The following is a 14609-nucleotide window of genomic DNA, read 5'->3' on the forward strand; positions in this document are numbered from 1 at the left end:
CAAAATTGTACCAAGCCGATCACTGCATCTTATCGTATGTGGCCATCAGAGAACCTATTTGGATGACTTAGTAGGCATGATCTGTGTGGAGAAGAACCCGACTTACCAATAAATGTAGTGACCAAGCGAGACCGCACTTGACAAATATCCTCAGGAACCAACCAGATAGTTGCGCCTAGCTTTCTTGCTATGCTAATGCTCAATTTGGCATTAGCGTACGCTTCCTCGTCTGATCGGCCGGGCGTGACGAGGTCGTAGTCAACATAGCTACTCTTCATTCCGTTCAGAACATCAAGAAGGAAAAGTCCCGTGCCAATGGTTTGATCCTTAAAGCTGCGTATTGACGAAGTTCTGCCTCCTTTACGAGACATGTCATTTGCCCACCGGATCATTTCGGCATCGGTGATCTCACGCTTGCCCATCCGCTGCGCGAGGCTAGACAAGGTGTTTGTAATATCTCTCCGCATCAGTTGCCAAACTAGTCCCAGCGTAAGTGTACGTTGTCCGTCGGTTATGTCCGCACCCTGTACTCCTACAAGGGAGAACCCGATGTGCTTTCCAAGTTCGATTGCATAGTTTGTGTTTTCCACAGCCTTGAATCGCATCATCTCGCCACCAGAACTAGGTGGTTTGTTAACATGTCTCCAGTTGACACTGCCAGGAATCACTTTGTCGTAGGCTTGAAGTAGAATGGTACCATCTCGAAGATCATCGAACAAAGAGTTGACGGGGGGCTGGACATCGAGCGAATTCAACCACAAGGTGAACACTCTAGCTTCTCTTTCTCCTTCTGCGTCAAAATCCTCAACCTCGAGTTTTTCCTCCTCAGTTATTGGGTCGAGACCAGGAATCGTGTTGAACAGATTGGCAACAAATGCAAGGTTAAGTTTGGGGTTCCCGGCAACAAGAGACGAAGGAGTTAGGAATTTCCGACAGTTTAATTTTTCTGCATTTGCCAGAACTTGCTCTGCTCGCTCAAGCAAATCACGAGTCTCAAGCGGAGCTCTCGAACACAGATTAGGAGCCAGTTGATTCAAGAGGACAGCGTAGTTTTCACCGTTTTTGACATCGGAGGAAAAATTCGTCACCCTGGAAGAGGTAAGCGAGCTGCAGTATTTTACAAGAAATGGCTATATTGCAAGCGGCCAAACTTACTTCTTGTCCCACTTTGCATTCTTCAGATGATAGTTGAACCAACGCAACAAGATTTGCTCTGGAGGGAGGCGCAAGAACTGGTCTAGCGTTTCGTCGTCCTCCAGAAGCCGATAGAGTTCCGGATGAAGCTTGATATCGATCTTGCCCAAAAGGCCTCGCCGGATAATTTGCCAAATCAAACCCAAGATCAGGTGCTCGCGAACCTCTATGATGTCACCGCTTCCGATGTTAACAACAGAGCAGCCGATTCCCTTGGCCGAATTGATCACAATGTTATTATTTTCAGTCATATGGAATGCATTTAGTTCCTTGATCTTTCTCCCAGGCTTATTCAGGACACGCTCATCAATAGTATCTGGGACGCTGTCGTTGATAAGTTTTGCTAGGACCAATCCGTCCTTGCATTTATCAAACATCTCAAAGGTGTCAGTTGGGAATGGTAGCAGATGGCCAATATCGGGATCTCCAGCAAGGACAGCATTGATGTGTCTGGTGAACTCAGTTCTCTCATCTTCATTGATAGTATGAGTGACGTTCGCGGAAGAGCCCTGAACGTGAATTCGTCCTCCTACACTGCCTTTGGAGACGTGTCGAGACACACCCGTTCCGATCCCGGGTATTCCTGGAGCCGCACTTGGGCCGGGAGTTGCTCTATTTTGCGCTGAAGTAGAGCGAACTCTTGAAATGAGCTGTAGAATACTTTTTAGCTCCTCATGGTCTTGGTAGTGGGGAAGATACAAACACGAACATCTACATAATCTTCGAGCTCGACTCGACGAGAGCTATCGAGATCGACTTCCTTCAAAGCCTGGCGCACGACGTCGTACGGCTGACGTTCGGACTGCTGGGTGGCCTTGATAACAGTAGCCTCGTCCAGATAACCCTTATCGTCAACATCCAATTTCCTGAATGCATCCTGAAGGGAGAAAATTTCACTTTGGTCAAAGTGTGGGTATTTCCTAGAGGTGACCCATGTGAGAAAGCCTCAAAACAAGACGCTGTGTGAAGGTCTTCCGTTGAGAAGAACTACAAGGCACAAAGACAAACGAAAAGTATTAAGTACGAACCTCTGAAGCTTGAGAACGTTCATTTTCTCGATGAGCCGATATGCTCGTCCTGTGGATGGAGCCTTAAGAAGACCGGAATAGATCTGGCCCCGAGATGGGTGCAAGAAGGATGTGAAGACGGCAACAGAATGAGAACGAGAGTACCTCTCGCATAAAGTGAGAGAATGCGATCAGGATGACAGAGCAGCACGGATGGAGTTTTCTCCCCCAGCCGTGAGAGTATCGCAAAAATCGGGGCGGTCGAGCTGAGCGATGCGTGGTTTCAGGCAGCCTGTAGACAGGTGACAATGAGTAAAGCTACCTAATCTCCGGATACCCCTGGAACTGGAAGCGGGAGGTGAGAAAGCGGGGTGGGGTCGTGGCTTATGGAAACACTACAAATTACTTGAGGCAACAACAACGACATCGACGTGCTTAAAATAATATTGGAAGTTGATACAGCTGAGTGATTGCCTGGTAAGTAATTACTAGGAGATAGAACAAGAAGTTAGGATTCACTTCAAAGTTCGGTATTCTCGCTTGAAACTTATCAGGTATTTTTGTTCGTTGCTAATGACTATTTCATGCTGACGACGTCATCACATGACCTGTCAAACAATGACGCATGAAGTGGGCATCTGCTACTACGTACAGAGGGGTGCCATGCAGTTGTAATCATATCAAAGGGGGCCTTTATGATCTCCGAGGTGGCCATGCTCTCTCATTTTATCAGTATTGATACAGTGCCCTGGTTACCTTACCTTAGAGGCTAGTTACCTTAGCGATAGATAATCTGGATCGTAATTGTTTTCAGGTGTGCTATAGGGAAGCTCTTTGTAATCCTACCACGCAATACTGGCCATGTATTTAGGTCCACGCCTGCGTAATTCTGACTTACCTCTCTACATTGGATATCTATTTCTTTTCTGAGAGGATCCGATGAGCTCATAGATGCACATCGTCAGGAGGGCGCCATCCTCGCACTTCAGACATTGCTAGGCTCCATGTGTTTGCCCCTTACATAAAAAGATAACCTACCTTAGTGACTGCCCTTTTTCCGTTGCAGCAATTGTAATTATATTGCGCTGTTTGGCCTGCCTGAGAACCTCCCATACCAATACCTGACCCCTAACACTCTTAATCATCGATACAGGGGCATCTAGTGTCATCTCTTTCTGCGTCTCTATTCTCTCATCGAAACCGAGGATTTGAGTAGCATTGCGATCGCCTTGGCCCGCACATCCATCTTTCGGGCTCTCCAGGGCTCCATGTCCAGGGAAAGTCAGAGGGGGTCCTTTCTGGGAGCCATCTCTTCCTGGAATGCATCAAGAAACACTAAGACTCCCCTCAACACCGATGGACCAGACGTGCTTCCTAGATCTCAAGGCGAGGATCATACAATCACACACAGGCATAGACTTAGCTTGCGCCACTACCCTCCGGATTGTCCCCCGCTGAGGGTGAGGTGGTTTTACGCTGTTGACTCACCAAAACGGAAACCACCACTCTCAGAACACCAGAAGGAAGAACCGAAACCCCTACCTGCGCCCAAGAAGTTTGTTCCGTTTTCGTCGAAAGATTCCCAGGCCATTGAGTCCACTTTCCAAAAGCTCTCGGACGTTGAGATTGCTCAAGAACAAACTCCAAAGAGTGAATTCCGTCGCGAAACAAGGAAAGACTTGTTTACGGTACCTGTCAATGAGGACAACCTATTTGACGTGGACATCGAGCGAAGGGAGCTCGCACCGGCGTACTGGATAGGTCCCACCTATGAAGTGCGCCGGGGTACGTGGTTCTTCCAAGAGGGGTCTACTTTTAAGCCGTGCGAAGAAAACCTGGCCACCCAGCTTGAGGAAGGATATCTCAAACTGAAGCCATGGCGCCTGGAAAATGACCAAAGCAGACTCCCGCAGACCGTTGCAAACCCAAACCCCCAGAATGAAGATAGATCAGATGTGAACAAGTCTGGGTCGCAATGCACACCCGAACCAGAGCTACGTGCTTCGCGGCCACTTACTGATCAGGCTGGACATGCAACTTCTGTCCGAGTGAACGAGTCTCGACACTATCGTCTCTTTGGTGCTTACATGAACTGCATAGTGACATATCAAGATTCTTCTACAGCTTTGTTGACGAATGACGATTTCATGTCACGAATGAGCAGTACCGTGTACCAGAAATTGGGCGGTATACCAGGTACAAGAGTGGTGCGTGGTTTTATCGAAACTAAAAGGCAGAAGGAAACGTCGGCTGTGAAGAGTGGTGATCATAGCGTCGGTACAAAGTCTTCCTCCGATATCCCTACTGCAGCCTCGACAGACCACGAGGCCAAGTCCGATTCCGAAATTTCTTCAGACACGCTCCCTAATGAGGATGTGAGAAAGGAAGTGACTAATGAGGATGATCCGAGGTCAACTCTGGAACGGCAGATGTCGTCCCTTGCTGGTGAACCTCAAAATACAGCCGAGCTTGAGGAGCAAGCGCGGAAGCAGGAAGAGAAAGAAATGGAAGACTCCAGGGAAGCAGATGAAGAAGACAGAGAGCGGCAGATTGACCATTTGGTCCTCGTCACACATGGAATAGGCCAACGACTTGGGTTACGGCTAGAAAGCATCAACTTCATTCATGATGTGAATGTTCTTCGAAAGACCATGAAGAACGTCTATAAGGCTTCTCCTGATCTACAAGCCTTGAACTCTGCTTTCTCAGACAGTCAAAAAAACTGCCGCGTTCAGGTACTTCCAGTGTGAGTCAACCCACCCTCGGCAAGTGCCAAGTGCTCATCTGCGGATTATGACTATCATCCTCTCCTGAACTCACTCGAAAGAGCTTTTGTACTAATTGGATTTAGCTGTTGGAGACACCTCCTTGATTTTCCCTACAGAGGAGTGAGGCAGAATCGTAAAGAACTTGATTTGGCCGATGCGGACTCTCATGACGACAGTTCCTATCCCGGATTGAATGATATTACGCTTGATAGCGTCCCCGCGGTCCGGAATCTCATTTCTGATTTGGCAATGGACGTACTCCTCTATCAAAGTGCTTATTGTGAACACATTTCTACCATAGTTAAGCAGGAGTGCAATCGCATTCTGAAACTCTTCAAGCAGCGAAATCCAACGTTCAAGGGCTCTGTGAGCCTCTGTGGTCATTCACTTGGTAGCGCGATCCTGTTCGATATCCTATGCCACCAACCGTCGACTCCCTGTCTCGAACACAGTCCCAAGTCCGGGGAGAGGAGGATGGCCCGAGACGGGTCTCAGGACATTTTGCTCGACTTTGACTGCGAAGAATTATTCTGCTTGGGGTCTCCAATTGCCCTCTTCCAGATGATCAAAGGAAACACCATTGCTGGGCGATCTATGATCGACGGGGCAAACACCAAGAGCTCGAAGAAGGAGTGTGATCATCGGAGCCAAACGTCATCTTCCTTCGCGGGCCGTGGCGCACCAGTTCAGGCGAGCACGGCGTCGGGTGAAGGGCCGACCATCGTGTCATCACCGAAGTGTCGGCAACTGTACAACATATTTCACCCTTCTGATCCCGTTAGTTATCGAATTGAGCCGCTAATCTCGCCGGCAATGTCGTCGTTCAAACCGCAGCCCTTGCCATCGGTAAAGAAGAGCCTATGGGCAGCTCCTGGACAAAGCCTTTCCATGATTGGCAGTCGTGTTGGCCAGAGTGTGGGAACCTTATGGACCAATTTCGCAACTGGGGTCGCAAGCAGTCTGCTTAACCGCAGCCTTGGCCTTGGTTCGGAGGAAACTTCACCACAACCCACAGTGATTGCTACCGAGACTCAAATGTCTCGAGGATCACTGCCTAACTCTTCTCTTGGAGAGGATGGTTCTTTTCTCCCTGGCTCGGGCGTTGATAGTCAAGGAGGGTCTGGCGATAGATACCGTACATTGATTGACTCGAACTTAGAAACACTCTACGAAGGGACCAACAGAACCAAGACTGGTCAGCACAATGGCATTTTACATTCCGCGGCCACTGAGTCCGCCGTCGGTCGAGAGAGCGAGGACCTAAGGAGGTTGAAGATGGAAGATGCTAAAATGAGGGCACTCAATACTAATGGACGAGTTGACTACAGCATCCAGGAGTAAGTTATTTCTTTTCCCCTCCAGCTATCGAGGACCTTTACATTTTCTTGGCTGAATCACTCGTGCCCACGCCCAGGATGCTAATACACTTTCAATAGGGGTGCATTCGATATATCTCTGATTGCAAGCATTGCCAGCCATTTGACATACTGGGCTGATGAGGATGTAAACCACTTCATGCTTTCCCAGATGCTGTCAAGAAACGGTCGGCATCGGAGTGTTAAGGACTGATATGTTCGAATTTGCTGGAGATCTCTTCTCGCTATATGGCGCTCGATCCGCTTCCAATCTCTAGCAAAGTCTGGATTAGGCGGTAAACCAGCCTTGCTTCTTATATTTTGTACCACTTGGAGGTGAGAATATGTTGCCTTACACTGGCGACACCAAAGCCTTTGTGTGGCAGCTTTGCTTGTCTAAGTTGGTCCGGAACGATTGCAATTAAGACTGTCAGAGGTATACGTGGAATAGATGGATCCTAAAAAGGGTTGGTGATGTCATGCACGATAATCGCAACGGTACTGCCCCTATGATGGCTCCAGGATGATGCTGCGCAGCATGTAGTATACGCTGTGCATTTGAGAGATTCAAAGTTTACTATAAAATTCACAGTGTCGGGTGTTCTATTTTGATGATGAATGAAGAGCGACAAGTGTCTTACATCAAAGTGTTGTTCCGAGTCCCGTTAAAAGGCTTTTGGAAGTATTGTTTCTGCTGATGAACAAGACGAAACGAACTTCTAATCAGCCATGGATCTACTGAAAGGATGCGAGTTTGATTAAGATCGAACCAGAAATAATTCGGGTTGGTTTCGTACAACTCGTTCCGATCACTTAGGCTCTTAGCTACCTAAGAGTAATGTTCCTGTAAGTACATTGCGGACTTTACCTTGTTAGGCATGCGCTAGGTGATAACCCTAACGCATAAACATAACTTTGAATCAACCCACTCGTCGACAGCCATGGAAAAATATTCTCACAATTACCTATCGGTCAACGCTTTTTGGATCTTCCCCTTATCAATGCCCGCAGTCAGAACAACTAACAGACCACATCCATTATGAACACTGAGCTCCATCAGGTCTTGAAAGTCTGGGACCGTATCCGTGTTAACAGCCCAATATACGCGTTCCTTCTCAACGACGTTGAAATCTATAGCGCGCAAAAGGGGAAAGTTAATGCTCGCCTTCGTGTCGCTCCTCATCATCTGAATTCCAAAAACACCCTGCACGGTGCCTTCTCTGCATGTGTCACAGATTGGGCTGGTGGGCTTGCCATCGCGTCCTGTGGCCATGACTCAACAGGTGTGAGTACCGACATCCATGTGAATTACCTGTCAACGGCCACGACAGGGGATTGGCTTGAGATTGAAGGCTGTGCGGATAAAGTTGGGAAGACGCTTGCTTTCACAACGGTAGTTATCTCCAAAAAATCTGAGGCGGGGAAGATGGCTATCGTGGCCAAAGGTTCACACACGAAATATCTCAGAACCACTTGAGGACAGCTCTCATAATTATCCATAACTCGCCCACAATGTCTTGCGCATTGGGAAAACATACGACATACCTAATTGGTTATGCGTCAAGTACATATACAAGCCCGCCATCTTCTTTGCATCTGGCATGATTGCATGTTCTTTGAATGCTGGATTCACTCGGATAGCGGAAATTATAGACCCATTCTCGATAGCTTTAGATACCTCACTATCTCATCAAGATGTGAGGCAATAAAGAATGGGCACATAAACTCTCTAGTCCGTTGTTAAGCTATAGGTTTATAATTTTCCTGGTCGCATACAAATCAAAACTCCTGAATAATGAACCAATGAACAAGTACGAAAAGACACATGATGATATTAGTCAGCGCCGTCTCATTTGTTCCAATGGTCTCACACGTGATATTACCTTACCATAAAAAAGGCGTTAGTTAGCAATGCGTGACATATTATATAATCAATATCTGGGACCAAAAATGGGAAGGTATCGACATGTGCTGAGCTAGAGCTTGTACTGGAGAAGCTCTGTATAAACGCGATGGGTGGAAATGAAGTCTCTGGCTTCAAGGAAATTGACCCAGCTTTTAGACTATACAAATCATAAAGGCCCTAACCTGTTTCAACTGATCGTTTCTACAACCACCAAGTCGTTAATTAGACCTGTCTCAAACGTGGCTAATGCCATCCTCACGCGAGGAAAGTCATTATGGATGATTCCATTGACAGGCCTCTTCCGTCTCCCTTGAGCGAGACTTGCTCTGATGCCCAGGATGCCACTGACTGTCTTCTGACCTCGCGTCATGACGATTTTAATCGACCAAGTGATTTGATACCTACCATTACCCCATCAAAGGGGCCAGTTGATTACATGCTACATTTCCTCTCGTCGTCCGATAATTCAACTTTGACCTGTTTCGTTGCGTCCTTGGCGGTAGTAACATATATTCTCCTAGGCAGGATTGGACTGCTTTTGATTGGACTGGTGGCCGGTGTTGCTCTGCATGCATCATGGGAGGCAGCCGATACTGGCCTTAAGGGGGATTCAATGGGTACTTACAGTGTCTATAGGAGGAAGGAGCTTTCTCTGAACATAGCGAACCGATTGCTGGAGTTATCGAGTCGCAACCCTTCAGAACCAAAATCAAACAACGGCGGAAATATTGCGAAAGCTGCTGAGCAGATGTCTGAGACTGAGCTAGATTTCTCTGATTTTCCGCCCAAGACAGCAGCAGCATTGCGGTCATTGACCAATGCTGTGATAAAGGACTATGTAAAGTATGTTTGCATCGCATATGTCTCCGCACGTTCTGACAGAATTCAAGTCACTGGTATGAACCCATATTGCCAGCAGAGCAAATGTTCCCTCTCGCATGCCGGAAATTGTTGAGAGACTTTATTATTTCTCTGTCCTCTCATCTGTCTCGCAAACGGCCGGCAGATGCATTCTTGGAGTTTCTCACAAATTCTTCCTCTATGGTTATCGTGCTCTTGAATGAATTGTCAGCGGCATTTCAGCAAGTCGGGGACCATTTAACGCCGGAAGATGCAGTCAAACGGTACCTGCATTTACATCCGGAAAGCAGTTTAGCCAGCATTTTGTCGGAGCAGCAGCAGCGATTGAAATTAAAAATGGTAGCAGATGACATCCTATCCAGCTTTTTGGAACCAGGAGCGTACGCATGTTCGGTGCTGAGGGAATTCCTTCGCGAGATTCTGGCCGGTGTAGTATTAGAGTCGGCAATCTCCAATCTTTCGCGGTCGGAGACGATCAATGGCTGGATCATTCATCTTCTAAAAGAAGGTGAATCAGAGTTATTGAACGCCATTGATGCGGGGGTTGAGGGGGCCAAGGAACAAGTGGTCGCGGTCGAAGGCGCCCACGACGAGAACAAGTCTAGAACAGTTCCGTTTAGCAAGTCAGACACTGAGGAGAAGCCTGCCGGTCAATCTGATAGGTATGGAATTTTCCCTACGACCAAGGTTGTTGAGATTCCGATCTGTCAACCAGAAAGCGCTACGGTTCAGACACAGGACTTGCAGATTCGGACCGCTCGTCTGTCTTCCCCTGAAGATGTGCAGTCCTCAACTTCCCAGTCAGCCATGCTGCCGCGCCACTCGCTTGTCGGGGCCCAAGACAAAGAGGCAACAATTCACACACCGAAGGCCAAAGACGTCGCACAGATTCGAAATGATTGTGATCCGACAGAGATAGTGTCCACGGAACATTATCCTCCAGTCCAACCTCCAGACCCACCATGCATGGCACCACCAGTCTCGCATTTATCGGATTCCCCATCTAAAATTTCACCTGTCACGGCTCTTCATTACGCTTCCGTTTCAGTCGAGGAGCTTTCTGAAGCTAGTGAGACGGCATCAATTCGGTCAAAACCTACATCGAGTTATCTGATCCAAATCGAGCCAGCAGCCACACGTCGCACAGGGTGGATGATTTTCAGAAATTATGCAGATTTTGAATCACTACACGGCACCCTTGGAACGATAGCAAGGCTTAATAAGATACAGAATTTTACAGAAAGCCACCCTGTCTTGCCACCCTGGAAGGGGCAGACAAAGGGGGCCCTAGTGCGTAATCTGGAGAGATATCTTAAGGATGCCCTTCGTTATGAAGCACTTGCAGATTGCGAGAGAATGAAACGGTTTTTGGAGAAGGATGAGCGCCTCGATCCTGGTGCCAGCGATGCCTCGGCTAAATCTGGGTTTCCGTTTCCCACCTCGGTGGCGCTCGAAAACATGGGCAAAGGTATGCTAGGCGTTCTGACTAACGCACCAAAGGGCGTTGCTGAAGGTGGTAAAGCCGTCATTGGTGGTGTGACAGGAGTGTTTGGAGGAGCGAACGGCAAAAAAACATCATTAAGCTCCAAAGGAGACCAAGGGAACCATGGCCGTTCCCTATCAACTCAGTCCGTATCACAAATGAACTACGAGAGTATAGTCTCTGACAGTGTGATCGGGCCGAAGAGACCTGTTAGCGAGAACCATAAGCCAGAGTGTTGTTCTTTAGCTGCTGTCCCTACCCCCGAGACTTCAAGTTCTGAAGGAGTCCCTCCCTGCCCCGGAAGCGGAGAAGCTGTTGACTCTACTATACCAACGTTCCGAGATCTTGCATCTTGCGATTCAAGTCTCGAGAGTCATCATCTTCAGGTGCCGTTGTCTGACTCTGACGATGGCGATAACAATGGTTCCCGCAAAAGACCGAACGAAGAGCAAAAAGCGTCAGTTGGTCAAAGTACTGTGCGGCGTCAAGAAAGCCCTATCTCCCAGGAGGAGACGCAAATAGCTGTGGAGCTCATGTTTGCGGTTATCAATGAACTATACTCATTGTCATCTGCATGGAACATCAGGAGAACGCTCCTCAACGCGGCGAAGTCGTATATTTTGCGCCCCGGAAGCCCAAGTCTAGAGACGATTCGCTCTCTCTTGCAGGAGTCAATGATTGATGCTAATACCTCGGATGCATCAGTCGCGCTCTATCTGACCAAGCTCCGCGAGAACGCCCTGCCGACGAAGGAGGAGCTGGAGTCCTGGCCTCAGTCGCCCAGTAGCGCGGAAAAGGAGCGTATGAGGGAAACTGCAAGAAAAACACTTGTCCTTAAGGGGCTGCCGCAGGCGCTTACTAGTGTCATGGGGTCTGCTGCTAGTCGTGAATCACTTGAGAGGGTCTTTGATTGCCTACAGGTCGAAATGATTGCGCGCGGTTTTGTTTTCTCTATTCTTTTGCAAGCTTTGAGAGCTCTGACCTTCTGATCCGGTTGAGAATGGTGTGACTTTCAATGAACCTGATGATTATTTCCCCCTTTTTTTTCAGTCGGATGATCCCTGGAAGACGCTGCCTAGGAGTTTTCGTTAAGATGAAGTTTGAATAGGTGAATATGAACATTAAATGGTGTTTCGCATGTTTAGATTCGAGCGTTCAATCTTTGCGTCAACTGTTGGCACTCTTATATCGAAAGCTACACAACTTTACCCAACCAAAATGTTGTAAGGAGGAGCATATGATCCGTTATCAATAGGGATTAGGTTTTTGAATATCAGCTAGAGGTTCAGTTGTCTTTCTTCAGATCGGATATGGCTACACATTGCAGACTGGAAGTAGAAAAATGACCTAAATCCCATGATACTTGATCATTAAAGCTCTGAACATATACATTACTAGATACCGTTGATATTCGCTTGCGGAAGTTGGGGAAGATACCTCTACGCGTTTTATAGTAGGGTAATAGGTCTCTTATCTGAGTTTATCAAGAAGACATACAAGGCTGAATAGAACTAGAAGCTTTTAACAGTACGTAGGTGGACCTCATGGTTTAGAGTTTAAGGAATTGAGCCCAGCTGGGAGTCCCCACTCAGTCCTTAGCTACTCCATTATTTCTCACATGATATGACGCGTCTGATATTCACGCATCCATTGAATCATCTTACACTAGAGAATCACTAGTTACGCTTTTTGAACCACTGTGAACAATTTAACTGTAGTGGTCTCTTATTCATACTACTGCAGTATCCACCTCGATTCTTTCTCCATTTATCCACGACCAGATCTTGGGGATGCCTTCTGGGCCCAGGAAGCGCGTGTCAAGTGTCAGTGATGACCGCAACAATGAGTACTTCCAGCAGAAGAAAGCAAAAATCGAGGCATCAATGAGTGTTTCTGCATCATCGCCTCACAACATGCGTAAAGCAGTGAGCTGGAAAGTCGACGCAAATGGAGACAAATTCTGGGAGCTTTCTAAAATGCGTCGTGTCACTATCTCCTCCTTTCGAGGGAAGACGCTTGTCAACATTAGAGAGTATTACGAGAAGGACGGGCAAGAGCTCCCGGGGAAGAAGGTAAAATGAGATTACCAGCAGGCGCTGTCCCACCTCAACTGACTTGCACTATAGGGCATTTCTTTACCAATCGACCAATTCTCTGCTCTAGTAACATTATTACCAGATATTGAGATGGCGCTTAAAGAGAGCGGGGAGTTTGTGCCGCGGCCAGAATATCCTCAGGCCAATGAAAAGGCGAACGGGGACGATAGCAACGAAACAGACCAGAGCGCGGAATCTGAAAGCCCATATTCAATGAAGAAGAATATTGATGCAACCAGTGAGGAAGACTAGAATCAGGACAAGCTCTTTCATTTGGCTCAGGAACCACAATGGATGGATAATACACATTTCTCTGTTTATATCTGTGCAAACGATGATGTGCGCCGAAAAAGCAGCAGAGTGGAACTGAAAGCAAAGGAGGGAAAGGAAAGATTGGGGAGGGCGCGCTGCGATAACCTTCCCTGTTGCTCACGGGGTGTAGGCATACACAGGCTCATGATCTTCTATCCTTCACGGATTTGAAAGGCATTTTCAGTCTTCTCCCAAGCAGGCATTGTCGAGGCCTCAATTGCCTATCCACCATTCGGGTTACTGTCTTCAGGGCCTCAGACGCTAGAGTGCCCTTAAGCTCCGCGTCGCCGCCGCCTATAGAGTCGTGGAGGGTTTAGCCTTTTGTTGCCGTTCTTGAAGGTAGCCAGCCTACTGGCCCAGAAGCCAACTTATAAGCATCTTTGTGCGGGGGAGCCGGAGTGCTGAAAAATCTTGAAATTCGGTTAAATTTGTTGACTCTGTAGGATTGCCTAGGCAATTGGAGCAAATACACACAAGAAAAAGTTGTTGCGGATTAGGCTTCCGTAATGAATATTGTCTCCATCACAAATTGCTTGCTCGAAAGGTGTAGGAAGCAGCTTTCCAGGTGAATTGTTCAAGACAGGTTGGAAGATACTATGTGCAGAGAAAGGTATCTGTTGCCTGCAACACCGATGCCATGCCATCCACAATTCTGGCTTGCATGAGACCGGATTTCTTCTCAGTTATGAGCCTGTATTAGCATACAGTTTGACATTCCTGGCGGAGAACATACAAATATGATGTATTTATGACTGAGCCTTCTCCTGCGGGCTCGTTCAAATATTACACATGAGGTGGGTTCGATGGGATATGGGTTCGATATAGGAAAATCCATATATTCGGCCTTGATGCTCTGGTTTGAATGTCTTTCCCACTAATGACAAGGCCGGAAGAAGTTCCATCAACAATGCAATAACGTTCTTGTTGCAGTTATGAGGGCCTGCCCATCGATCGCCAGAATTGCTGGCTATTTTTCACATGTGTCGATAACCATTTCATCGTTCTTGATAATGCCATCTTCTGATCATCTTCCAACGCTGGGAATAGACGGCAGAGGCTGGGCTTTAGCGACCTTTGATCTTCTATCCGTTCAACTTCCAATCAGTGTTGGAATGGTCTTGCCAATATGTCCGTGGACACGAATGTCTCTCCACCTGATAGCGACGAGACTGCAACCTGCAGTTCATTACAAAGGAGATCCCTCGATTGCTGAGACTGAAAATTACCGGCAATGCATACGTACCGTGGTAATGTACGCTTGGGCGAAGAGAAATACAACTGTCAGTCACTTGATAGTCCAGCTTAGATAGTCCAAATCGATTTCACCGTCAACTTTCACCTCTTTTCGGTGCCCAGTACACCTGCCAATGTTAGGAGTTTTTCAGGTGAGGCAGAGGAGCGATGACGCCTGAATATCTGCTAAGCCAGCAACTCTTCGTCATTGCGATGCTATGCTGCTTTTTGTAGAAAAGGATGGGCCATACCTGTCCATGCGCAAGGTATTGTATCTAAAGACACAGTCAGATGCCAATCTCTCAGATCCTCTGTTGTACACACCTGATAGTCATAACCCTAATACCTACAGATTAATGACACTTATAGATGCACTAAACATTTCTACCATCTA

At 47.4% G+C, this 14609-nt stretch overlaps 5 protein-coding genes across 5 annotated transcripts; 4 read left to right on the forward strand and 1 right to left on the reverse strand.

Annotated features, from left to right (window-relative positions):
* Positions 1 to 19: 19 nt before the first annotated feature.
* sac6 (fimbrin) lies at positions 20 to 2245 on the reverse strand (the record flags this gene model as incomplete). Its single annotated transcript, XM_043286254.1, has 5 exons — positions 20 to 54; positions 107 to 1089; positions 1156 to 1844; positions 1904 to 2114; positions 2223 to 2245. 5 exons carry the CDS (start codon positions 2243 to 2245, stop codon positions 20 to 22), a joined length of 1941 nt encoding a protein of 646 aa, XP_043142189.1.
* Positions 2246 to 3469: 1224 nt separating this feature from the next.
* Positions 3470 to 6538, forward strand: Aud_000751 (S23-interacting protein; the record flags this gene model as incomplete). Its single annotated transcript, XM_043286255.1, has 3 exons — positions 3470 to 4947; positions 5053 to 6306; positions 6406 to 6538. 3 exons carry the CDS (start codon positions 3470 to 3472, stop codon positions 6536 to 6538), a joined length of 2865 nt encoding a protein of 954 aa, XP_043142190.1.
* Positions 6539 to 7363: 825 nt separating this feature from the next.
* Positions 7364 to 7801, forward strand: Aud_000752 (PaaI family thioesterase; the record flags this gene model as incomplete). Its single annotated transcript, XM_043286256.1, has 1 exon — positions 7364 to 7801. The coding sequence occupies one exon, from the start codon at positions 7364 to 7366 to the stop codon at positions 7799 to 7801; it is 438 nt and encodes a 145-aa protein (XP_043142191.1).
* Positions 7802 to 8504: 703 nt separating this feature from the next.
* On the forward strand, positions 8505 to 11563 carry Aud_000753 (PX domain protein; the record flags this gene model as incomplete). The annotated part of the gene is made up of 2 exons (XM_043286257.1): positions 8505 to 9073; positions 9121 to 11563. The coding sequence occupies 2 exons, from the start codon at positions 8505 to 8507 to the stop codon at positions 11561 to 11563; spliced, it is 3012 nt and encodes a 1003-aa protein (XP_043142192.1).
* An 801-nt stretch (positions 11564 to 12364) lies between these two features.
* Aud_000754 (transcriptional coactivator p15/PC4 family protein) lies at positions 12365 to 12922 on the forward strand (the record flags this gene model as incomplete). Its single annotated transcript, XM_043286258.1, has 2 exons — positions 12365 to 12646; positions 12701 to 12922. 2 exons carry the CDS (start codon positions 12365 to 12367, stop codon positions 12920 to 12922), a joined length of 504 nt encoding a protein of 167 aa, XP_043142193.1.
* Positions 12923 to 14609: the final 1687 nt, after the last annotated feature.

Source organism: Aspergillus udagawae, assembly GCF_001078395.1.
Source record: "Aspergillus udagawae IFM 46973 DNA, scaffold_1, whole genome shotgun sequence".
Lineage (NCBI taxonomy): Eukaryota > Fungi > Ascomycota > Eurotiomycetes > Eurotiales > Aspergillaceae > Aspergillus > Aspergillus udagawae.